The sequence below is a fragment of the Lagopus muta genome, chromosome 8 (assembly GCF_023343835.1).
Source record: "Lagopus muta isolate bLagMut1 chromosome 8, bLagMut1 primary, whole genome shotgun sequence".
Taxonomy (NCBI): Eukaryota; Metazoa; Chordata; class Aves; order Galliformes; family Phasianidae; genus Lagopus; species Lagopus muta.
The window spans coordinates 14,977,934-15,003,684 of record NC_064440.1 but is presented as its reverse complement, the minus strand read 5'-3'; the positions used below and the strand labels follow the sequence as shown (position 1 = coordinate 15,003,684).

At 44.3% G+C, this 25,751-nt stretch overlaps 1 protein-coding gene across 2 annotated transcripts in view; it reads right to left on the bottom strand.

The window, feature by feature from the left end:
- LOC125697003 (unconventional myosin-X-like) overlaps positions 1-25,751 on the bottom strand; it is a 70,981-nt gene that overhangs the window by 11,828 nt on the left and 33,402 nt on the right. For both annotated transcript variants that reach the window (XR_007378641.1, XM_048953478.1), the window contains exons 21-34: positions 24,929-25,043; positions 21,468-21,574; positions 18,312-18,617; positions 14,413-14,452; positions 12,104-12,895; positions 9,932-10,055; positions 9,271-9,514; positions 8,435-8,530; positions 6,704-6,797; positions 6,068-6,123; positions 4,818-4,960; positions 3,714-3,908; positions 2,785-2,942; positions 1,272-1,395 (exon numbers count right to left, since the gene is read on the bottom strand). Coding sequence is in view for 1 of the 2 variants with exons in the window: in XM_048953478.1 (XP_048809435.1) it covers positions 1,272-1,395; positions 2,785-2,942; positions 3,714-3,908; positions 4,818-4,960; positions 6,068-6,123; positions 6,704-6,797; positions 8,435-8,530; positions 9,271-9,514; positions 9,932-10,055; positions 12,104-12,895; positions 14,413-14,452; positions 18,312-18,617; positions 21,468-21,574; positions 24,929-25,043 (2,594 nt within the window). In the remaining variant the exon portion in view is untranslated. The remainder of the gene's footprint in view (positions 1-1,271; positions 1,396-2,784; positions 2,943-3,713; positions 3,909-4,817; positions 4,961-6,067; positions 6,124-6,703; positions 6,798-8,434; positions 8,531-9,270; positions 9,515-9,931; positions 10,056-12,103; positions 12,896-14,412; positions 14,453-18,311; positions 18,618-21,467; positions 21,575-24,928; positions 25,044-25,751) is intronic.

The following is a 25,751-nucleotide window of genomic DNA, read 5'->3' as shown; positions in this document are numbered from 1 at the left end:
TGTCACCTATACATCAGCAACTTTCAGTTCTAGCATGCCAGACTGAAATCATCATCAAACATTGTCATCTCAGTGCTCATCCCCTTTTCTACTTCAATTATGAATGTCAAACACTACCAGTGCTTGCACTGAAATCCTCTGATGACCACTCTCTTTTAGAGAACTGCATTTATTCCTACTTTTTAGTCATTTAAATATGGAATTAACTGATTGAAGATTTCTTATAATCTTGAAGCAATTACACTTGTTTAAAAGACTTGCTGAAATATGCCCTGGGAATCTGCCCACTAGGTTACACCACAACAGAGGATAACCTGTACCAGTAAGCCTTGGCAACTCTTTCAAAGAGCTCTCAGACATTTTTGAGGTATAACTTGCTTCTACAAAGCCCTTATCACCTCGTTCCCTACTGCTGCTCTTTATTACAGACTCTGTTGATTCTTGAAGTCAGACTTACTGATTTGAAATTCTCCAGATCTCTCCTGAAGACCTTTTATAAGAGAGGCATTAATTATCTATATGTCATTCCTTTGATAAATGCCATTCCTCTGGTGTCAGGGCAATTTTAAGATATTGCTTGTTGCTATTAATAATTCACCTAGTGCCCTCCCAAGTTCCCTTACATATGTGACCAGTTGGTCTCAGCAGCTTGTTCTACTCTTTCTATTGATTTGCTCCACAACCTCTACTAATAACACTTCAATTGCCATCCTTTGACACATCTCTCAAAGGAAGAGTTTCCTAACAAAAATAAAATTCCTACCCTCTTCCCCCGCATAAGGCCTCTATATGCTGATAAACACATGCAAAAAGTCATCATACTCATGCTATATGACTCAGTGCCACTGTCACACTTTGGCTACCTGAAGGCCTATCAGTCTAGCTATTTTCTGTTCCTGAAGCATTTGAAGATTCATTTGCAGGCTGTATCAGTTTCTCTACAAATACTATCTCATTGCCAGATGCATGCTGTAATCCTGTTCTAGGACTTACTCTGGAACCATGTGCAATTCAAGAAGGCAGGCTGTACATCTATATCAGCTACCTTTCTCTATTTACTGTCAGAATTGTTCCTCAGTCACAACACAGCAGATGCAGAACACATTATGGGAAGAGAAAGGCACTACTCCATCCCTCTGAACCCTGTGAGATGCATTGCTCCAAATGAACTTCATCTGCACGGAGGCAGCTAATAAACCATTTTTATTGTGCTCAGGCTCCTCAGTGATCTTCAAAATAAGAGGAGATTGTCACACAGTTAAAATACTCACAGTTGACGCTAACATCTCCATATGGTAATGGGAGCAAAGGGGAGTGCAAAGGGTGCTGGGTGTACCGCAAGATTGGGTTCCTCCTGTATGTCTGCTCCACTACTTCAAGGTTAGTGCTGTTTTCCTGGAAGAAAAAGTAAGTCCTCAAGTAGCTGTAGTTGTTCCCACGACATCTTTCTACATTTAGGGTCAAATTAACTTCCTTTATTCACCTTTCAGAAGTTTCACAGAGGGACTATGTGATGAAAGCATAACACACATCTAAAATGAGTCTGTAAGTTATTTCTGAAAATAAAACGTAAAAATAGCCGTACTGGATCATACCAAAGGTCAGCAAGCACTGGGTCTTGACTCCAAATGTAGGTTGTGGTTCATGCCTACTGTAATCACATATGGAACATATTGCAAGATTCCATCCTGGTACATCTTTCCAACAGTAAGCAGTTGATGGAAGTTCTGTCCACAGATCCATCATGTTTACTGTCTAATAATGATCCTGCCCTCCCTGAATTTGTCTGGTGATGTACATGTGTCTACAAGCATACACGTGGTGTTCAAAATACAGGCCAGTCACTATCATACACACTGGTATGACACTCTTCTGTATTTTGCCTTATATGATTTCCTTAACACTATCCAACATTCCGTTTAACCTTTAATGCTGAGCTGAGACTCTCCACGATGAACAGCATGGCTTACCATCTATTTGTATCTTTTTTTAGAGCTCATCACAATGTGTATGTTTTTTTCTGACTTTGAATTTATCAGCTCTGAAATTCAACTGTTCTTTTACCCCACATACACATGTCAAAAGACACTTAGTAACTCCTCATAACCAGCTTTAGTTTTGACTGCTGCAATTTAGTATTGCTAGAAGCTCCATCAGCTCACTATTCAATTCTCAAGATCACTTATGAATGCATAGTGGCACAGCAACTAGCACACAAACAGTTGGAAATCCTCTCTCCAACACAAAATCCAACTATTTATGCAAACCTCTGCAGCTTAACCTTTAATTAATATTTTGTCCATGAGAGGACCTTTCACCTGTCTCATTACAGCTTAACTTCTCAAGCGATTTGCAAAAAGATTTATCAAAGCCTTTTGGAAATTAAACTTTATGACCAGAATCACCACCATCCAAATGCTTGCTCATCCCCTGAAAGACCTGTAGGAGATATGCCAAGTATGGCTTTTTGGTATTTCCCCAGGTCCCCCTTGAATCTTTTTTTTTAAAGCTTGGTTATATTAGCTGACTTCCACTTCTTCAATCCTAGGATCACACAGCCTAGGGTTTCACAATACAGATAGTGTGCCAGTTAATATATATACATATACATATACATACATATATATATATATATATATATATATATATATATATATATATATATATATATATCTTAGATTTGATTATTTAGGCAAACAATCATTTTGTTTTCTTTCATGTTTTGTTATCCTAAGACTGCAATCCCATTCCTAGCCATGCAGGAATCAGCATGATGATACCTACCCTAATGTCACGAATGAGTTGCTGTGTAGGTGTTTCAATAGGAACTTTGCTGTCAATGACACCTTGAATGGCAGAGGCCCAGCGCATAGCTTCATTCAGCAGCTTTGTGTACAGCCTGTACGAGTGCTTTCGCCCATGAACAATGATGTTCCAATAGCCTGTAGAGATACAAAGAAGCTAGAAACTGAAGCTTGTGTCCATTTCATCTTCCCTTTTTGTCTGGAACACCTGTTTGAGGAAAACCTTTGCTGCTTTGATAGTGAAGTACAGTGCCTGGTTAAAATGAACTGGGCAGACAATATCGTTCCCAGTTCCCAAAATAGGATGGTCCCAACAAAGCTTTCCAAGATACCAGTATCACAGTGTAACATACATACTTCCCTACCAACCAGGCAGCTCACATTCACTGTTTGGATTTTAGCTACACTCAAAATCACTCAAAAAAAAAAAGCAAACAAAAAAACAAAACCAGTCAACACACATCACTCAAGTGTAGACATACCCCTGTCATCTTTTGCTTCTAGCAAGCTGAGTGATGCAGTAAAAAAACCTCAGGTGTATGCCATTTCTGTTATTTAAGAGAATCACATTGATCCCAGTTATATACAATGTTAATGGTATTTATCTTTGAGCTTTAAGAACTAAGGTCTATGTAGAAAAAAATTAGAGAAATAATGACACTTCTTAGTGATAAAACATCTGTGCTGTGCATATCTATCAGGTGTGAGGGAATTACCATCACTTGCACTCTGTTCTCTGGCCCTTTGCAAGTCTCCTATGGTTTGTGTGGGATGATGTCTGCAATCACAGAGCCTCAAATAGCCTCAAGACTGCATCTCATCACGACACACATTACATTCTAGCATCCTCCCCTCTTCAGGCAACTCCAGACCTGGAACATCTGCTGAGCACTGCTTCCCTCTTCTTACCTGTGTCTTTAAAGACCCTCTCGTCGGGCTGCACTACAGAGCAGAGGCTATTGAGCACAAGTGTGCCAAGCTTGGCAGCTGTGCGTTCAGATGACTTGTAGTAATCAAGGGCAGTGTTTGTCAGCACAAACCAGCGTTTCTTCATCTTCAGAGAGGACACCTTGTTGCTGCTCTGAACCTCTTTATGAAGCCAGCCTAGGACAGGAACACAGACAGATCAGTGGTTGCTTTTCACCCCAACAGCAAGCCTGACTCTTGCCTAGTGGCTCTCTTCCCTCTGGAATCAGAATGCAAACTCCCCGCAAAAAGCTCCTACTACCAGCCTTTCTTTACAGGCTATAGTAGCATCCTGCACAGTAACTCTAAAAAAAACCCAAAAACAGATAGATTTCCATTGATCTGATGAACCCTTCAGCCCAGTGTATTTTCTTCTCAGCAATCTGTGACAGTTTGCTCCCACCATCAGGACATCTTCTGTCTGGGATAGTTCCCTCACAAGTCATGACCATGGAAATAAATCATTTACAAGTCGTCATGAGATGACTGCCTCTATCTCCAGCCATGCTCTAACTAGAGATAGAGTTTATCTTTTGTTCAGCCTTACAGCATTACTCTGTGTCCATCAGAATCAGGTTGGTTTGTTTAGCTGAGTACAGCAGCAATCTCACAAAGTTCTCTCTCCCTCCCTCCGTCTCAACATAACAGGTGTCAGAAGGAACAGAGCTTTCTGAGAACAAAAGCTGCACTGTCATATCATAGTCAGTCTAAGCCAGCTGCTCCAAAGCAGCCATATCCCTCCTATTCCCTGTTGTCATTTGCTGGACAATGTGTTGAAATAGGCTATGGAACTAACACCAGAAAAATAAACGTACAAATAAATACTTTTTCCACTTTCAGTTTTCTGAACTCACTGAAGCGAATTCAGAGTAGAGCCCATGCCAGCAGAGCACAGAAAGCAACCAGCAACAAGCAGAAAGGCAGGGGGAGCAGCAAAACACTGCTGCTAAATACTGCTAAGCACTTGGATTAGCTATAGTCAAACCTCTTGCTCAGATCACAAACAAATGAGTTTCACATATCATAATTGCATGCATTTCCTTTTACCTCTCACGAGGAATTCTTGGCCATCCACCTTAGATTCGCCTTTTGGTTTCTGCAGCAGGGAGATCCAGTGATGCATCTCCTCAGGGGTATCACTGTTGCAATGAATCACTCGATTTGCTGTGATGATCACGAAAGAGTTTGGTCTGCAAGAAAAGATAAGCAATAAGTATCAGCCACGGCCATACAAATATCTCTAGTCATGGCACACTCAAAGCCACGTCCTCCAGTGTTCTGCAAATAATGCAGAAAGTCTTTGGATACAAACTACAGGGAAGTGAAAAGAAAAAAAAATACAATCAAAAGCATCTCCTACGCAGCTGGTCTGCAAACTGATGAATGCAGAGATCTGTCAGGTATAATTGAACATCTTTTTAAAACTATAATACATTTGTTCACTAAAACCAGCTGTAAAAAGTCCTGGTTCCATAAGCAGAGGACTTTGGGCTGAGCTCATGCTGGTACCACTGGGCTGAGCTAGTGCAGCTGATCAGCTTGCTCTTATTAAAAGTAGTGATGCAGTAGCAAAAGCAGGTCCCAGAAGCAGCAAATAAAAATAAGCTGCATAAAACCACAAAAAATAAGCATGCTCCTCAGAATGTGTTTAACATATTCAAACACTGATGCTCCAGAAGAGCGTACCTCAGTAGATCCACAAAGAAATTCTGACTGCTCACCTTACTATCTGCGCTCTTATTTTTTCTTTTCAGCAGGATGCAGATTAACTACAAGGAGTCTGGGCTAAACACTAGCAAAAAGCTTTTGATTAAAAGAAATCTTAGTTTGCTACCAAGATACACATTGTCTAAACTAGTAGCCACAAAGTTCCTGCAATCTGTGTGAGAAAGCAAACAATAACACCAAAACCAGAGCAGAGAGGTAAATGGCTTAATAGCTAACATTTTACTTCAGTGCTGCAGCGAGAAGCTGGGCTCTGGCTGAACTGTTAACACTAGAGGAAATAATTAAAAGCTAATGCAAAGTGATACAAAATGACATGAAGATTATGCTATTCCCACTTTTTGGATGGGAGAGTCCTGAAACTTTCACTCAAAAGACAATAACGTACTTGTGACCTTCATGCCTGAAAAGTAGGATAGTGTGGAAGAACTCCAAGGGTTTCAGCTGAGCTTATTTGTGAGACAAACCCATACAAGTTTAAACAAATACAAATCGCAAACAAAATACGGGCCTACCTCCAAAGTATGTGAGGGAGTTTCCAATCTAAGAGGTGGTCAGGTTGTGGTACCTACCTGTCAGGGTTGTCTGAGGCACAGACAGAGTCAATAAGCCCAACATCCAGGGTTCCCTGTACAGTGAAAGAGACAGGCAACAGGAACTACTCACATCTTAAATTACAGGCATTATTCTTGGTGAATAACATTGGACCTGAAAACGTTCTTATGAATTTCAATAGCCTGAGTAGAAATGAATATACGAGAGTGAGTCATCTTTGCTCCATAACAGCATGAGAAGGCGTGCAAGGACTCCAGAGGACTGGAGGTAAGAGTTGGACATTTCCAGACAGCACTATGAAGGTCTGAAATAACCTCTGCCTCCACATCTCAAAGCTAGTCAGACACATTGTTCTTCTGTACTCTTTATCTTCTGTCTTGAAAACCATGACAAAAAGCATATTCCCACAGTCCCACCCAAAAACATTTCATTTCCAAGAGGTGAACCAAAGAGGAGAGGCACCTGTGATCGAGTTGATACCCACTACAACCACCCTGCTCCTCACTGCTTACCCCTCTGTTCTACCAGCTTTGTGCAGTTTTCTTATACTGCTCATGAACTACAGCACTGCCACGTGCTGGAAAAACACACACAAAATAGTTAAATGCAGACAGCTCTGGATGTGCCCACGGACTGGTTGCACAGTAACTCACCACAGCATTCTTTGGGTTGGCCTGTTCATCTTGCATTTCCCTCAGCTGCTGCGCTGTAGCACTGTGTACTCGGCTCAGGACATTAAACCAACCGCTGGCAACCAAAACAGAGGCAAAGTTAGGATTGGGGTAGCGAAACTAGGTCTAGAATATCATCAAAGAACCTGGAAAGCTGCGAGCAGGAACACTGCTTCATTCACAATTTCCTACAGACTATGCTGCACAACATCTCTTGGGCTGATCATACCGCACCTTAATGCCTTCCTTCCTTCCCATTTATCCGTGAAAATTCTGTGCTTGTTCTCCAACCCACTGACAGCTGCTCCCACAAAATCTAGTTTTCTACTTGCTATTCAAGGAACTGCTATTCAAGCAGGCAGCAGCCTCGCCAGGGAGCACATGGCAGCAGAATGAGAAGAGTGTACAGCCAGTGTAAAGATAGGGTCACTTGGGATCTTCAGGGACTCAAGTACTACAGACTTCTGGAGCCTTCTTAACTACTCTCTGATCTGCTCATAAACTTGCAAGTCATATGGCTCTCTATTAATCACGAGGTTTTTATAAGCTTGTTTGGAGTGAAGCTATTTGTCTGTGAAAGGGCTTCTTATTACAGACATATCTGGAGTCTGAATCTCTGCTGCAGAACAATCAGATTCTTATCTGCAGCTTTCAGTGAGATTGGCAAATATCTACACTTCGTGGAGGGTTCTCAAACTGGATACTCTATGACATCTGCTGATCTGTTCTTTTCAAGTGTTGGTGTCCTCTCCCTCAGGACAGAGACTGCCGCGACACAGAGACTGCATTTGAGTGTCACTTGTTCTGGCAATTCTGTAATGACATTCTGTAATCTCAGGGCACGGTTATTGCAGTAGTGGAGGTTCTGAGTTAAGAAATTATCGTCTCCCCAGCTATTACCCCTTGAGTTTGCTTGTTTCTCATTTGTATGGATGCTCTTCAGTGTACTTCTGTTCATTTATTTGTGTCCAAACACTTTACCCCTCCCCCTGCACCCAAACAAAATAACATCAAACTCCAATAAGACACAGAGTCAGATGAAAATAGATAAGGGAAACAGTTACGCTAGCCAGGCTGACGGTGCAAAAGCCTTGCTAAAAGTGGAAGAAGGGTGTGGAAGACATAAGGAGCCAGGCTTAGTAACCTCTTAACTTGGCTTTCTATAGCCCAAACAGGTTGTCCAACCTGCCCTCAAACAACTGTTTCCCACTGCCTGGTCTGGCCGCCAAGAAGGAAGGATGTGAGTCATTTGTTTGCTTTGCACTGGGAAGATTTTATCAGATGACACTACAGACTCTGATAAGCCGCAGCATTTTCTCTGTCTCCTGGATAAAACCCAGCTGCTCTCGCAATCATTTACAGGCAACATGAATAGACTTTTTGTTTGATTCAAGATTCCATTTAATAAATAAATCAGTCATTAGGGGTTCCAGTTTATGTTAAGGTTTTGTGTGTCTCCTGAAGTAACCCTTGAAAACAGCATGCTCATAGCCACATGCAGACGGTGACAATCCTGTGAGTGACTGATAGTCTGAACCACCACCTCAGTAGCTGCGACAGGGAGCTTCCAGAGTAGGGGTGGCACTTCCCAGTAGATGACTCTTAGGACTTCACCTCTTTTTTTCTGCTGGGATTGCATTTCCCAGGCTGCCCCATGAGCAGCAAGGTCAGATCTGAACCAAACGAACAAGCCCAACAAAATGACCCTTATACCTGGCATCCTCAGGTGACTCTGCCACGATGTGATAAACCCTGTCTTCCGTCACAATGTCCAAAGCATTCTCTTTTTCATGAATGTCCACAATCTCCCTGGAACACAGCAAATTGCAAGAGCCACATACTGAAAATCTTTTACAGGAATAAACTGTTTCAGTTATGTTCACATTATGACTTTTGGGATCCCCTTAAATTGATTTGTACGCTAATTACTATAAAAGTGAAACTTAAGGAGTTAAATGAATTTTCTTCAAGCCACCAACAGAATAGATAACAGGGAGGTCAGTATAGATCACTGTTTACAAAGTGGGATGTGTCACTCTTGTTGGTACTTTATAAGGCCACATAAAGCTAAAAGATGACTAGCCTCTCCTTTCTGAGAGCAGGAGCTGAGGAACTGGCTACTGTGGTAAAAAGAGCATTGAAGGCTCAGGAAAAGGCATAGTGTATGCTGCCAAATACAAATCCTGCTGTGAGTCTCATACCATCTCTGTGAAATGCCTGAGAAGCCAAGAAGCAGATGGAGACAGGTAGGGTAGGTTGCATGGGGTATGTACTTAATTAGCTCCTCCTGGTCTGGATTCATCCTTGGTTTTTAAAGAGCTTCTGCCAGGTTATGAAACACAAGACTGGGAAAGAGACTAACAAATCATTCCAGACTCCCTACAGAGTAAAACTAGAAGACCTAATTGTCTTTTCCTTCCCTTATGTTTCTGATTCTTCAGTCCCTGTGGGAGTTCTTTACAGTGATGAAATGTCAGCACTGGACACTTCACTAGCTATCAATTTAGCCAGCAAATACTAGGAATCAAAAGGACCAATTCCTCACTCACTTTGCTCTTCTGATATCAATTGTCCCCTTCAGCTTTTCCTCACTATCATTCTCAAAGTACATCAGCTTGGATTCCCGAAGCACAAACCAGCGACGTTTCCAGTTGCGTCGTGAAAGTGTTGACATGCCTCCCCCTTTTTTATAGAGCCAGCCTGACTTCAGTGCCTCCTGCTTGGTGCGGAACCACATGAAGGCCTCATTCTTCAGAACACACCAGCGCCGTCTCCATGGGTTCATGAGACCTCCTGCAAAGCAAGGGAACAAGATCTCATCTGATGTGCAACAATGGCCATTTCTCTGCTCAGTTCCTGCATCACAAGCACTTACGTGCTACTGCAGTTCCAATTGCAACAAAGGAGCTGAGGGAGAGAATGAAGAGTATGCTGAAATTTGGACAGAGGGAATACAGAACTTGTGAAATATACATGAAATACATGCACTACCCAAATAATTTCATACGGTCTTCAGTCCTGTAGTTCAGTATGAGTCACACTCAGTGTGCACCCTTCAGAGCCAAAGATATTCAGCCCAATCCTTGACACACACCTTCTAGCTCTCTATATTACTTGCAAAGAAAGATAATGACTGTGAATGAAAAATAAAAAGAGAGGAAAGCAGGTTTCCTAATCCAGTCCTTTATGGTTTTGGCAGAAGCAGCTTACCCTTCATGTAGAGATAGCTGTGAAAATAGGGTGGTCCCGAGCCATTGAAGATGGTGACACGTCCATTACAAAACTCTTCATCTGTATCTATGTAAACATCCACTTCCTCTTCACTGTCCAAAAACTAAAAGGAGAAGAAGAATCCATTCTACTTGGGTCCTCCCAGTCACAGGAGGACTGAAGCAAAGCAACAAGACTGCAGAATCACATGATCAGAAGGTGCAAAACACATACTCTCCTTATAAAAAAGAACATAGTAAAACTAACGCTTGACAGCTTACCCATTAATGCCTTAAGCAAGAGTCTCCAAAGAACATGGAATTTTCATACCAGAAAGGAAGAGTCATTCAGCAGTGGACACAGAAAACTCCAGTTACCCGTAGGAGCAAACCTTCCTATTTCATGGCATAGCCCACAGTCCAAAATCTAATTTAATGGGATTAAGAGAGAATTTTTCATTTTGGAAGATTTTTCTGGCAGACAGGTCAGCATGCTGAACAAGACAGAGCACTGCTCTATTCCTGGCAAGGAAATGCCTTGCTATGGAGTTTATTTAAGAAGAAAAAAAAAAAAGAAGAAAAAAAAAGCACATTCCAGAGTAACTGAATCCTGAAGAACAAAGATTGAAATTACTGAAATAATAACACAGTGTTTACTTGTCCTTGTTCTCCAACTTACTGCCCTCAGCCATAAGAAAGTACCTCACATGTGGAATCCAAATTGTGCTTTTCCTTGCCTTAAATACAACTTCCTCTGATGAGCTGCATTAATTTAACAGGAATGAAAACAGCTCTTTAGTCCTTTTTCCTTCACCAAACGTACACTGCTTCTTTTTATTTTCCATTTCTGACCCCTCTCTGCAGTCCCTTTGCCCTCCTCTTCGTCTCATTCATTTTCCACATACTCATTTTTCCTCTGTTCCTATTAAGCTTCAAAAAGCAGGTACTTCTGGATCAGCAGCTGCTGATGGGACCCCGAGCCAGCTGCAATTACTTCTCCCTGTGGCTCGTGCCATGACACAGTGCAACTGGATTTTTCACAGGTCTTCCTCATTGAGGAGCACGACAAAATCCTCCAATCCTATTTAAATTTTAAAAAGAATGGTAGAAACCAGGCAAGGCCGTGATAAGCACTGTGACAGGATGATTCATAGCTTGAAAGATTACTTGACAGTGATCTGTGAGTACCTGCCCACGGAGAAGGTACCTTTATTCAAGCAGATCACATCATAACAAATTCAGCTGGCTGGCAGCTGACATTAGAGAAATGCAAGCAGGAAAAAAAAACATGTAATTTTTCAAGAGAAGTCAAAATCTGCCACTGCAAAAGAAAAACAAAAGGAAGTAAACTGAATGTCTTAAGTAATTTTCTAAAAAACATTTTGTCATTCAAGTCCCTGCTTCCAGAGACATTACATCTGAAGGATTTTTATGGCTGATACTGACTTTCACTCCTGAACTCTTTACAGTCATTTGTGGGCTCATCTGACATCCTGGTTTATTGTGGGTTTGATGTGACACCCTTAAGCAGCTGTAGCCTGGGGGCACTCAGAAAGCCCATCTTTAAGCTGAGATGCTTCAAGTGCAAGGCGAACAGCCCAGCTTTAGGAACAGAAAGCTTCCATGACCTGTGTGTGCATTGAGACCCATGCTGATCTGCACAGTAATTCCTTCTGTCCTTACAACAGCTCAGTTTGTGCACACCAGCTGAAAATAACCTCTTGATTCTGAACACTAACAGAACTCCTTTAAGTGATGGGAACAAACCAAGCCCCAGCCTTCCCCATTTGCTCTTGTGACTGCCCACCAGCAGCTCAAACTAATCCTGTGACATCTCTGCGGCAGGACACAAACCTCCAAGATATTAATTGCCTGCTTTTAACCTTATGCTGATATCTGGTGATGGAAGCAATCTAAACTAGCCTAGGTACGCATGTCCTAGCTTGTGTACCATTGGCACTGGACAGACACAAGCCTGCTGGCCTTCAGCCTCTCTCTCTCTCTGTCTCTTTCCATTTTTTTTCCCCAAACTCATTACTGATGTAAGAGTTACATATTAGCAAGTATATCTATATCTACAGCAAGCAGGCATCTGTAAGCAAGCAAGGATGTTATAAATATCAACAAAGTCACACGCTAATGCCCAGAAAAATGAATGGAAGGAGATCCTTACCGAGTCCAGGCTGCCCCGGTTGGAGTCCAGGCTGGTGCCGTGGGAGTGCCTCAGACTTTCCTCACCGTTCAGAGGCTCAGCTGAGGCACTGCCTGCATCCCCACAGCCATCCAACTCATCATGGTCATAGTCAGACTCCACATCTTGAGGGGAATTGTAAATTGGCTCTCCCACCTCTCCACTGTTACTTCTCAGCGTATCTGAGATAGTGCTGTAACTGCTTTCTGCTGGGTCAGAGAGGGCACTCTGCTCCTTGGGGCTACTGGTTCTTTCCATGGGTTGTGCTGGAGCAGGGGCAGCCTCTCCCACTTCCCTTTGGAGATGCGAAAGTCTTGCGCCCACATCTTCCTCCAGGCAGTTATCGCTGTTCTTCATGCCCTGCTGAGTGACAACCACCAAACTGGAAGTTGGCCGTACTTCATCATCAGCATGAAAACCCTCATCCACCTCTTCTTCAGCCAGTGGTGCGACAAGGCTGCAGTCAATGTTGAGCGTCCCCTCACTAGACAGAGACCGCTCCAAGTTCTGCACACTTTCATCCAGATTGCCAAAATCTAGCAGCTCCAAGAACTCCTGGGCAACCCTAGATGCCTCCTTCTCCAGCCTCTGGATCTCCTCCTCCCGCTGCCGATTGATTTCATTCCTGGTGTTTTCACAGATGATAGACATGTGATCCTCTTTCTGTTGCTGCAACTTCTCAATCTCCTTCTCCAGCCTTAAGATCTCCTCCATCTGACGTCTCTCTTCCTCCTGCAGTGGAATATCTACTTCCTCGGTCTTTACTGTTTCCACCTTAAAGAATTTACAATAGCATTAAAGCAGCTTCTTTAACCTACATGCATTCCTTGCCAGGATCTTTCATTTCTCCCATCTCCTCTGCTTGCCTCGTACTTCCCATATGTAAAAGGATGACATGAGGCATCCTCTCCTTTTCTGACTGGCACCTGCAAACATCCATGATGTAAAAGCTAAAAGGCAGAACTACTGATCTTCAGGTACCTCCTTTCTACTAGCAGCCCACCTCCTTTCTGTAGCTCACTGCGATCAGTGAATTTTTAGAAGAGCCTCTCTGTCAGCTGCTAAAGTTACTGCCCTCTAATATTTCAGTAGAAGCATCCTCTCTTTTTAAGCTATCACTGTCTCATACATACATGTAAATAGGAGAAAGTAACTATATACAAATATACACAAGCATAATAGGTTGAAGAATTGAACATTTTCCAAATACATCATGAAAAGATTTAGAGATTTTGATGTTTACTTGGTTTGGGGTCTCACCATCAGGATTTGGGGCAGGGGCTATTTGCAATAAAGGAGGACTTGTGCCCGCTCCAACCCCACCCAAACTCCACCCTCAATTTCTTGGGACTCTTTGGAATCTCTGGGTGCCTGATGAGGACTCAGTCATCTTTTATTCTCCACACTGAAATAACTGAGGAAATTTCTAGCAAGTACACAATAACTGGAAGGGAGAAAATACTGGTAGCTTTCACCAAGGTTTAGCAATAAAATGAAGCCACTCTCTTCAGCTGAGGATATTGAAAACAGACACATAGAAATAAATAAATAAATAAATAAATAAATAAATAAATAAATGAAATTTAAAAAGGTTTGAATATACTTCCAAATAGGAAGACAGCAACACAGACCATGCATTGCCCCATTAAGCCACAGTCCATATTTTCCTCATGACTGCTCTGTTGCTTGTTCTCTACTTGACTCTTACTTGTGGACAAATTAACTTTTATACTCTAATCCATTATCTCTCCTGAGAAGAGCTGGCCTGAATCTCAGGAACAAATGCTTTGGGAAGAGGAGTAAGAAGATACACAGCTGTTTTCACACACCTCAGGGTAGGTGGTCTGCTCTTTGATGTATCAAGTACCAACAATTAGATCAGTTACCAGGGGTTTATTTTAGCCACAGTAGCAGCCGTCTGCACTCTTATTTTGGCTGTTACAGGCAACAGTCCAGAAAAGCAGATTGTGTCACAGCAGAGCACAGCACAAGGTCATGTAACAAGCTCAAGCAGTAGAGATAAAAAGGGATGCTGCATGTTCAACAGTGAAATTTTCAAATAGGAACTATGCAAGCAAGTACACAAGTCTAGAAAAAAAGAACCAACACACCTTGTAACCTCTGTGCACCTCTGCCAAAGCTAAGCACCTGCAGGTTTTGAGTGAACAAAGTCCACTCTGTAAGCAGTGCTGCCACAATAAAGACATGAGCTCCAGGCAAAGCCCAGGCAACGAAGGACCCTTCACAGACACTCAGAGAAGCCGCATCTAAAGAATAACTGCTAAACTTACCGGAGCCACCTGGAGCAGAGCATTCAGCTGTTCCTTTTCTCTGACGAAGAAAAAAAAGAAACACAAGACATGACAGTCAGACAGCTTCATTTCTCCTGGGGAAGGCTTTTAGAATCACATGGATACATCATCCCTCCATGGATAAGGGTTAAAAGTAAAGTACTCATTGTAAGACCCATTTAACAGCTTTTACAATTTAGTATAAATCCAGTTGTCTGTGGTTGACGTGACCTTCACGGATACAACAGATCGTGCTGCACAGTTAACGTGCAGATCAATCAGGAAATTGGATTAGTTGAAACACGGAAGAAGGACACTGGAAACAGTGACAGATCAGTTAGATTCATGATAAATGTCAGCTGAATCCTCTGAACATCACGGGACATACTACACGGCCATGGATATTAAACGATGTTTTGCAAGTGTAATTGATAGATTTAAGGAAACTCTGCTTTCAAACAAAACAGAATCACTGCAACCCCAGCACTGAACTTGTGTTTTGTTCTGTGTGTACTATAGTAAATCCAGAAGAAAACTACTAAACGTTTGCACTTGGTTAAGCAGCTAAGCTGGGGAGCTGCTGTTCTGAAGATCTGCGCGCCAGCTCCCGGAACTTCTCAGCAGCAAGCAAAGCCTAGCTCACTAGTAAAGGCTGTAAGACAGTTTGTTAGTAAACATGAGGCAGAGGAAAAAGCTATCCCACGCTGCTGTGTCTCCATCCAGATCAAAAAAGCAAAAGCACTCCCCACGGTCAGATTTTCCACAGGCAGTTGAACCAGCAGCACAACCAATGCTGGGGTCATGTGAATGGAGTAGGGATGGGATGTGGCCAGAGGCAGACTGCCCGCCAGCAACCCCATGCAGCTACATTCACACTGGCAGTGGTCACCTGCAAATCTGTAACCCAGGCTCATGCAGAACTGAAGGGCAACAATATTTATTTCCCAGGCCCTACAGTTTTTCCCAGCCAAATTCTACATTGCAGCTGCAAGTCACAAGAGCTCCCGCCCTTGCACTCTCTCACACACAAATAAGCTAGGAAATGTTTACAGACAAAAGCTGACATAAGTGGGATGCAGATGACTCCAACGTTACTGAAAATCTCTAGGAGTAGTCAGGAATTAAACAATTGCCTGGAATGATGTGAGGGTGCAAGAAGCAGCACCATTACAAAACAAGTTTTGTACAAGTGGGAAACAAGTGGGAAATACCACCTACAGTCTACACAGCCATTCCTTCAGCTGCCCCTGGCACATTTTGGAGAGCTCTAGTATTTCTTGCTATTTTCCATCTATCTCCAGGTGATCCTTGCTCTTCCTGAACTATGACAGCTGAAATTAGGGACAGCACTCGTACCAAATCCTTACTTGGGCCGTACAGAACAGAGCAATCACCCCACACCTTACAGTCCTGCATGTTGACAATTCTATCTACAAATGTAACAAAGCTACTCCTATTTCCTCTTCCAACTTCTTTTGGAAACATTGTAGTAAGACCATATTCAGCCCACCTCCTGGAAGAATCCCATTCAATATGTGTCGCTTAACAAATAACTACTATTGTTTACTAATTAAAATGCAATAATACAACACAGGTAAAATACAAACCCTGCTCTTTTATCACCTACTAAACCACCTTCCTTATGGTGTCTTCTGAGTGCTGTTACAGTACCAAAGCCCTTATTGAAGTCAAGATACGTACCACTCTCTGGGGCTTTTCCCTATCTGTAAGACAAATTATTACAGAACAAAACAGATAACTTTAATGCTGTTTGCTCTTCACGTGCCTACCCTGGCTCTTTCCTCCTGTATCAAGCACTTAGAACTATTTCTTTCATTATTCATTTCAGTATATTCCTGAAATTGAGGTTAAGCTGACTGCTGATTCTCCTGGTTCTTCCTCTTCTCCATGCTAAAAAAGAAGTCATTACATTTAAAATTTCCCAGTTTTAAGGAAACTCCAAAGCAGGAGAAAAAGAGGAGCTACTGATTCAAACTGTCTCAGCCGGCATTTCTCAAAGTTTCCAAGTATTATTTCTACAAAGAAGTTACCTAGACTTGGTGATCTGATTTATATAAGCATTCTCTAAACTCTTCTTTCCCTGTTAATTGCACATCTGTGCTAATTGTACAGCAGCCGAGCCCTTTGGGAAAACAAATAAAGATAGCATCAAGTGCTTTCCCTTCTAAACATTCTAATTTGTTCTTCCTGTTGAACATCAGACCAAATTGTACCTTGTCTTCCTTTTACTAACAGCGCATGCACAATAAGCATGAATATCACCTTTCAGTTCAGTTTTATCTCAGTTTGCATCCTGATCTTTCTGATTATCTCTTTGTATGCATATTCTGCTTGATTTGTGCTTTTTTGGTTGGTGGTTGTTGTTTTTTTGTTTGTTTGTTTGTTTGTTTGTTTGTTCTGTGTGCTTAGCCAAATTTGCCAGTTTGGCCAGATTAGCCAATTTGCAATTTGTGAACTCCCACCTCATGGAAGTTCAGGATTTCCCCACTTTGTCCCCCAGTACCTTTCTCAGCTACTCACTGAATGAAGCTGTTTGAGACCAAGTAGGAAGTGAAAACAAAGCAAGAAGCTTTCCTGATTCCTAGGAACACTGCCATTTCTTTGTAATTATGCAGGCTCAACATGTCTTTCATGGGCTGAAAACTAGAAGGCAAGAGCAGAAATACAGAGGAAATAATACGCCTATGAAATCCTTTCGTCTAAAACCAGGTAGGGAGCAGCTCTGTGCAGCAGGACTTCAAACCTGAGAGCACATCTGTGACATTTGATCCCTATAAACCAGGTACTCCCATTCCGAACTTGTACAGTTTTGTGTTGTGATGAGGCTGCTGTTGAAAACTGACACAATGATAAAACGGAGCTGTGAGTGATGTTCAGCAAATTCCTTGACCAAACTGTTCATTGCTGGCATCACTGACTCCACGCTTTGTCCCAGCAGATACATCACTCAGCTGCCACCCATGAAATCTTAAGCAATACCTTCTCCTTCTGCCATGCTTCTGACCTTGGAGTTTCATGATGCTTGTCACAGACTGCCACGATCCAAACCCAAACCAAGTATATAACAAAACTCCATAGTAAGAAACATAATCAACTATTCATAAAATGCTCAAAATCATACAGGATTTACTTTTTCAAATGCATCTAATCATTGTGTAACGAAAGCATTACACTTCTTAAAATATGAAATTGTCAGGAGACACCCTGTTTGGATAGATGTAGGTAACCAAGGAGTTAATAGGAAAGATTGCATGAAGTACAAGATTCTCAACAGGTATACTATACTGCCCCTGCTCAGACAGTGTCTTTTTGTCATATCAGCTTTTCCTTTCTCCTCCTGACACATCTGTATCCCTGTAGAGAGGTTCACAGCAGCAGGAATAGGGTGAGCATTTCTGTTCTCACCCTTTTTACAGTAAGGATTGTGAGGCACTGGCACAGGTTGCCCAGAGAGGTGGTGGGTGCCCCATCCCTGGAGATACTCCTGGTCAGTTGGAGAGGCTCTGAGCAAATGATGGAGCTGAAAGTGCCCTTGTTCATTGCAGGGAGTTGAACCAGATGGCCTTCAAGGGTTCCTTCCAACCCAAACAATGATATGATTCTATGATTCTAAGTGTAAGAGCAGTACAGGTGTGCTGCCCATCTCATACCCTGACCAAGCTTGCTGGACACACCAAGACCCACAGACTCTGGTACTCTCTCACATGGCTATTCCCTTCAGGCTTTGGAAGAATGCATAAAGTTTCCTCTACTGCTGTGAAGGTAAAGAGAAAATTAGGCACCTCTGCCTGGTCAGCAAACCCTATTGCCCCAGACTCACTGCTGCACCTCAGCAGCTCCAGTACTAGGGAACGACGAGCATGAGAAACCATTTGTACCTTTCCTTCACCTCTTCCTCCTCCCGCTTCTTCCTACGCTCCTCCTCTTCTTGCCATTGTCTTTCCTCTTCCTCTCTTCTGATCTGTTCTTCCTTCTCTCGCCTCCTCCTCTCCTCTGCTTCCTGCTGTCGCTGGAGCTCCTGCTGCCGCAGGTGTTGGTAGAGTCTGCGAGCCAGGTGGCCACGCCAGTGCTTCTGCAGGACGATGGCAGAAGCCTTCAGGCGCAGCAGGCTCTTCTTCCAGAAGTACGCTCGGTAGTTCTTTTGGATTGTAACAACACTGGCTTGCACCTTCCGGTACTTCTTCCTAAAACAGAACCAGACACTTAATGCGACATGAAGCAATGCTCCATGTCTCTTATGCCCTACAGTATGACTGATCTTATTATATCTGTGGAAAAATGAACTTGGAACAGCATTGCTCAGTAACGAAGCAACTTGTTCCTCAATTGCTTTTGCCCACAGCTTGTGTTTTCCTTATTGTTCTAGTCCTGCACTCGACAGTGGTGGGCTTCTATGGGCACCTACTTGTGCCTTCCAAGGAGCTAGGTCCATGGTAGGACCCAAAATAAAAGAATCATTACTCTGTTTTTGTACTTGAGTGATGCCTCTGCATTACTGACTGCTTTTATCAAAGACCTGAAAAAGACATCTCCTGGTAGAAGTTTGTACACAATGTGCAACCCAGGCAAATAGGGTTACCAATACACAGGAATCCAGAAACATTTGTAAGCTAGATCCAAGCAAACATTCAAAAGTCCAAAAGATCCAACTGTAAGGTTAAGAACAAAGGAATCAAAGGCCTAACACACCTGATATGAGACTAAGTTAAGAAGCAGCAAGTCAAAAAAGGATTTGGGGGTCACACAGATTGTCAGCTGGATGCTAACTCCCAACACAGTGCTCTAGAAAAATTAGACTGGGATTTGTATGCTTGTAGGCAGAAATACTACGTTGAAGGGAACAGCGCTGCTGCTTTTATCCTGTGTTCAGTGTTAGCAGCTCTGTTTCAAGAACAACAGTGATTTCTGACACAGCAGGACTGAACCCAGAAATCCTGGCTTACTGAGAGATTTCAGGAGCTTGCTCCATTACATTAGGAAACCGAAAGCTAGAGAATGGTTTAATCCCAGCAAAGCATCCACAGCAGGACCACATTTGGGCAGAATTTCTATTTATTTGACAAGGAATTAACAAGATTTAACTGATTTAACTGACCTGAAACCAAAGTCTATTCAGGCTAGAAATAAGCCGCCATGGTTTTTTAAAGCAAATGAAGATATTCAGACACTTTCATACCTTGCTGAGGGAAATGATCATTGGTAATATTTAAATCATAATCCCCTTAATTCCAAACTGGAACTCCCAGAGGGAAAACATGTTGCATGGAAGCTCTGGTCAGCATGACACAGTAATCCTGTATCGTCTTAGCAGTCCTCGAAAGCATACTAGAAATAGCACAGTATTCTTACATATCCTTCTCACAGACCTTCTGCAACCCCCTGAGGGAAAGGCACACCTCAGAATCCCCTTCCTGGCAATCAAACCTTCTTCAAACGGCAACAGAGACCCATGTTGTCAGCTTGCCACCTCCCTGCACATCAGATATATCAAGAAAATCAAGGGAGGGATGCTAATGGAAGCAGTGCCCAGAGGTCACACGTTTTCCACAAATATCAAGTCAAAGGGAGGAAGCACAGAGAACAGCAGAGGAAAGGGAAGAGGGAATGAGAGTTGGGAAGTTGCAGATGGATTGCTCCTGGGCTGTAGCCCTTCAGCTCCAGTCCCTTTGTCCTCTCTGTGCCCCACACATGGGGTGCAAACAGCTGCACCAGCACCCTCTGCCAAGGCAGCATCAGAAAGGGCACTCTGACTTCTACAAAACACATCTGCCAAAAGCTCTCCCCAGTGTGCCAAACCCTGCCCAGCTCCAGGCAGCTCTGCCTGCTTATCTGCCATGCTGAAGTGCCCTCTCATCCCTCATGACCACAGCAGACACCCTTCAGCCTGAGCTGCTGCACGCAAACCATCAATTTCATTTCCCTTGTCCTGCCTTCCCCTGATCCCCTTGCCAACCCACAGAAATTCAACCTGCAGCCCACACTGGGGAACACAGCTTGCTCTAGAGATGTGGAGGAGCAACATGTGGGACGTGAATCCAGCTCTGTGCGGGTTGCAAGACCACAGGATCCGCAGCCAAGAAGAGCACTGCTGCCTGTCACAGCCCTGCTGGGCAGCAGCCACCTGCCAAAGAACTCAGCAAAGCAATAATCCTGTGTGCCTGCAGCGATGCTTCCCAGAAAAATCAATTTCTGTGCTAATCCTAGTCACCCTGTCCAAATGCTAGGCACAAAGTAAAACAGAGCAGAGGCCCTGACACAGAAAACTTACAATCTCATATACAAACAACAGAAAGACAAATGAGCTAGTTCTAAGGGGAAATAAATAAATGAATAGAAGCCCCAATATTGGCAAGGCAGGGCACGAGTCTTCATACACATTTCCCAGTGCAGAACAAGCCACATAGAGGGGGCTCTATGGAAGTGCTTCTTCAAGAACTGCGCAGCCCAGGATGCCACCTTTCCTCAGCCCCGACTGACAGGTGTAGGGGCAGAGACTTGCTAGTGCATCTTGCTGGGATTAAGCGTGCATGCCACAGCCTTTGGGGAGTCAGCTGCTGGCCGGCTTCGGGGGCAGAGGAGGGGCTGTCCACCACAGTTGGTTCACCCAGCCCTCCCTGGTCAGGTGCAGAAGGGAGCGGCAAGAGGAGATCGCTGGTGCAAAGCTGGCCAAAGCCCAACGCTGAAGAGTTCACTAAAAGGAGAGGAAGATCACGAGGCGAGCAGGCAGGGAAAGACTGTGAGCGAAGGGAGAGCTGCGAGTGGGGTTGAAGTTTGCAGGCAGAGCAGGAACCAGCGCTGACAGCATAAGGAAAATGAGGGGGACCCACGTGCAGGTGGGGCAGCAGAGCCCTAAGGCTGGGAAATGTGGCATTGGGACAAGCGGCGGCACCGGGATCCTGCAGGAGCGGCGTGCAGGGAGGGCGCGAGGATTCAAGAAGAGGAAGCAGGAGATGTCCCCGGGCCGGTGAGGGGAGAAGGGCTGCGGACTTTGGGCTCACTAGCAGAGGGACTGCGGTGCAGCCCGCGGCACTGACCTTGCCATGTAGCCCAAGACGTGGGCCCGGATGACTACAGCAGCTTTCCTCAACTTCTCTTCCCGATCCTTCTCCAGCTTCTGCTCGAGAGCTTCCTTCAGGAAAACCTGACGCCGCGGGGAGGAGTTTCGGGAAACACAAAGAGAGGAAAGAAGTCAGTCCCGGGGGAGCCGGGAGGTCCCGGCTGCGGGAGCGCAGCGCCTGGGGCTGCCCGCAGCCGCCGCCGCCGCCGCCGCCCCGGCCCGGCCGCCCTCGCTCACGGCACCGCGCAAAGTTTGGCGGCGTCGGAGCTCGGCCCCGCAGCCAGCCCCCGCCTCCCTCCCTCTGCGGTCAAGACTTGAAAGGGAGCGGAGGAAGGAGGGAGAGGAGGGAGGAGGAGAGCCCGTGCCTGCGCCCGGCCTTAACCCTTTCCCGGCCGACAGCCGTCCCCGCGCGCCGCCTTGCAGCAACCCGCTGCCACGGGGGAGCGCTTTGCGAAGGAGCTCCGCCGCGTTTCGAGAAAGGCTGCGATTTCCAAGCTCCGGGGACCCGGCAGCGGTCCTAGCAGCATCAGGAGAGCCGAAGGGCCCTTAGAGTGGTGAAGCGGAGCGTACCGCATTCCCTCCGCTCAGCCCCAGCAGCAGCCGGGAGAGGCTCCTGGCTGAAGTCCTGCGCAGCATCGTGCAATGACCTGAGCTCCGCGGGAGAGCTCCCCGACTGTCAGCGGCTGCGCTTGGTTTTCCACTGGTTTCTCTCTGCCGTCTTCCACCACCTCTGTTCTGAGTCTCTGCTTAGAGCTAAATGCTTGCACGAGGGATGGAATGCTATCTTAGAGACAAAGCAAGATAAGGGCTTGCTTGAAGTACCTGAGCTACTTTAAATCAGCTGATTTGCAGGGAGGTCAGCGCAAGTTGCCAGAATACATGCTTTGCCTGTTGAGGTCTGCAGCCTGTACGGAGCTGTCAGCAGGGTCAGCCTAGATCAAAGTTGGCTACGGCTGGTCCTCACAGGCTGCGGGCACAGCACCACCACCATATGGCTGCGGTGACACGGGCTCAGTTCCTGCCAGGGCTGGCAGCAGGGCAGGCTGCAGGAGGGCAGTGCTGCCCCACTTAGCATAGCACAGCCATGAGCACGGGCTGGGAGCTGGAACACACCACTGCACAAGGACACTACCTCGTGAACTAAAATGCCTTCTCCATCCTTGCTTTTAGCCCCATTGCCCATTTAGGATCTTTCTCCACCTCAACCATGCCCACTGTGTACTGAAATCTCTCCCTGAGTTATCACCCTGCACTTAGCTCTTACCCCAGAGAACCACTTCAGTTAAGATGGCCCAAAGAAATGAGCTGTTTGGTAACAACTAAGTAACCGTGGGTAGCCTTAAAAGAAGGTTCATTGTCAGGGTACTGCCAACCATGAAGCTGGCACCCTTCCCTGCAAGTTGTACATCCACTCCCTCTGTCAACTCAATGATCTTTTAAAGACTTCTTTGAGGCAGAGATTGCTCTTTCAATTACATTCCAGAACAGAGCAGCAGTCACCCATTTCAAGAAGGCAGCCAGCAAAACATTGTCTCAGTTCATTATCTTCATCAAATTGCAAAAATACTCAAGTCTGGCAGCATCTTGCTAGTAAACAGACTTCAAGCCAGTAAGGAGGGGGAAAAAACAACTTTGAAGCACGCAGAGTTCAAGACCCTACCCTAACCCTGCAGAGTTTTCTTTACATACTCATAGATAGAAGAATTCATCTTGAACAACATGTGGCATAAATAGTGTCTGTCTATAAGCTAATGGCATGTTGAGAGAGTTTTCTCAGCCTCCTGCAGATAATAGGAGTGAATTTGAATCCAGAAATGTTTTGGATGCTTTATGGGAATAGCTGTAAGGTGACTGCTTCTTTGTCATAATTCACAGTTGCTTTCTGAAAACATGAGATCACTTTCATCTGAGGAATGAACAGTTAGAAAAAGCTACAGGCTACTTCTATGTGCTCACATTGCACACTGGCCAAGTTTACCAGCACAGTGCTCCTGAGCACAGAGGAAAGGGACCAACACATCCCCAGTGGAGATGAGGGCACATCAGCACAAGGCTGATGCTCCATCACATCATGTCTGCATCCAAGCCCTCACCTCTGCCATGCCACCGGATTGAACCTGCACTAATAGCTTTCATAAACATTAATTTGACAATTGCCAGCACAGCAGCTGCTCTATTCTTAATGAAAAAACACAAAGATCATCCTGCCCTTCCTCCCCCACTTCCTTTCCCAAGCTTCACAATCCCCTGCACTAATTCACAGAGTTCTTTCCTTCCTCCTCCAAACAATTGCAAGGGATATAATTATCCTTCCATTCATTCTGCAGGAAGTATTCTCCCTTCTACAAGCTTTGCTCTTCACCCACCCCTCCTACTCCTTCCTAGGTTATGCTTCCACTGGCCTGTCACACCTTTTTGCAGCACTGCTCCCGACTCTCTACCCCAAGGGTGGATCTCACCTGGGTACAAGAGCTGCACTTGAAGCAGCCAAAGAGGCGCCAAGGGCACATAGGGGACTTTCTCTCCAAGATGATAACCTCCACCGTATGCCCTTAGCTGGTAGCTTCACTTCACCCTTACTCGAAAGCCTCTAGAAAAAAGAAAAATCATGGCTCTTTTCTTCACCGAGACATATTCTATCCCTTGTCATAATAGGAAGAAAGTTCAAGCTCCCTGTTTACCAGCTCTAGCAACTCCTTTCCTTGAGCAAAGCAGTTCTGCAGTACACACACATGCCACAAAGGCTTTAACACTCAAGTCCTGGGAGAATGGCAGCTACCCAAGCAGCACGGGTTATCTAGGGACAAGAATGACTGAAATGGTTCCTGGTTTGCAGAGACCAGTGAGGAGAAAACAGATTCCCAAATCAAACATAGAAATCGCTTGAATCACAGGCTGAGAATACACCAAAATGAGAAAAGCTTCTTTCTAGAACATTATTGCAGTCATACAAAGGAAGGCCTTGGAAAGTGGACCATCATCTGCTCTGGATATGGACTGTACACCCATTGCTTATAATGTTCTCTGCACTGGATACCATCTATCTTGACATATTCTTCAAATTATTTATTGGAGCATGTGTAAATTTGTATCAGAGGTAGTTCCCTGCTCCCAGCAATGTACCTCACAAGGCTCACACCTTCTTATGAAGCTGTCTCAAAACTTGAAAAAAGACTCAGAATGAATCCCACAGGTCCCTCCCCGTTACATGAAAGATAACGGCACATTTCCAGGTGGTTGTCTGGAGTAAAAAACACCATCACCATGAAGGTTATGGCAGAAGTGCTAAGCATTTACCAGAAGAGAGGAAAACCTGAGTTAAGCAAGTGAGAACAAGCGTTTGAATGCCTTTTACTAGGAAAAAAAAGAAAATTCAGTGGATGCAATTACATCCCCCTGTAGCTTGAACAAAGCCATGCCCTGCCCACACTGAAGTACCTTGGTTTTACCCAACTGCCATTCCTTCTTGCTGCTGTCATAGGCCTGAAGAAAGCGTGCACACACAGCCTTGTTGTTGTCTGAGGAACTTGGTACCTTCACAAGCATCTTGTACCTAGGAACCAAACAAAACCACATGAGACTATGCATGACACTAGCCCTCACACCTCCACCCCATCTATTAACATGATTCCTATGATACTTCACCCATCAGTCCTTCTCCCTGTGGGAGACAAATCCCAGTTAGAACCTCCTTTCTTCATTTGGAAATCTCCCTTCCAATCTGGAAAACTCCATTTCTCCTTCTATTTTTCTGTTCCTACCACGCTGGCAGTTACTGCTGCAATCCCAGTAATAAAAGACCAACTCAACTGCATTTTTCAATAAAGAACAACTATATTTCTGAAGCATATGCCTTCATTGTGCAGCAGTTATTTTGTTCAGTATAAGGGTCACCTATAATGTTCCAAAACACAAAGGAAGCAATGTTCAATAGTTTCTCCCAAACGTCAAGAAATCCTAAGAGCAGATAATCAAAAGTAAAAATTACTCTCTTCAGTATTAACTATCAATGATACCGCCATTAACATTTGCTTCAGCCTGCCATATTAAAGCTCTTAAGCCTGATAGCCTCTTTATATACTGTGAACAGCTGGTTCTCACAGAATCACAGCACCAAACCTATGGCAAAGTTACACACAACCTGAACATTCTTACTTTTATCCTAAAGACTAGCAGTCTCCATAAGTATACTCAAGTGGATCTAGGATATGGCACTAATGGCCTGGTTAGAAAAAAATCACACAAATGATCCATATCAGTA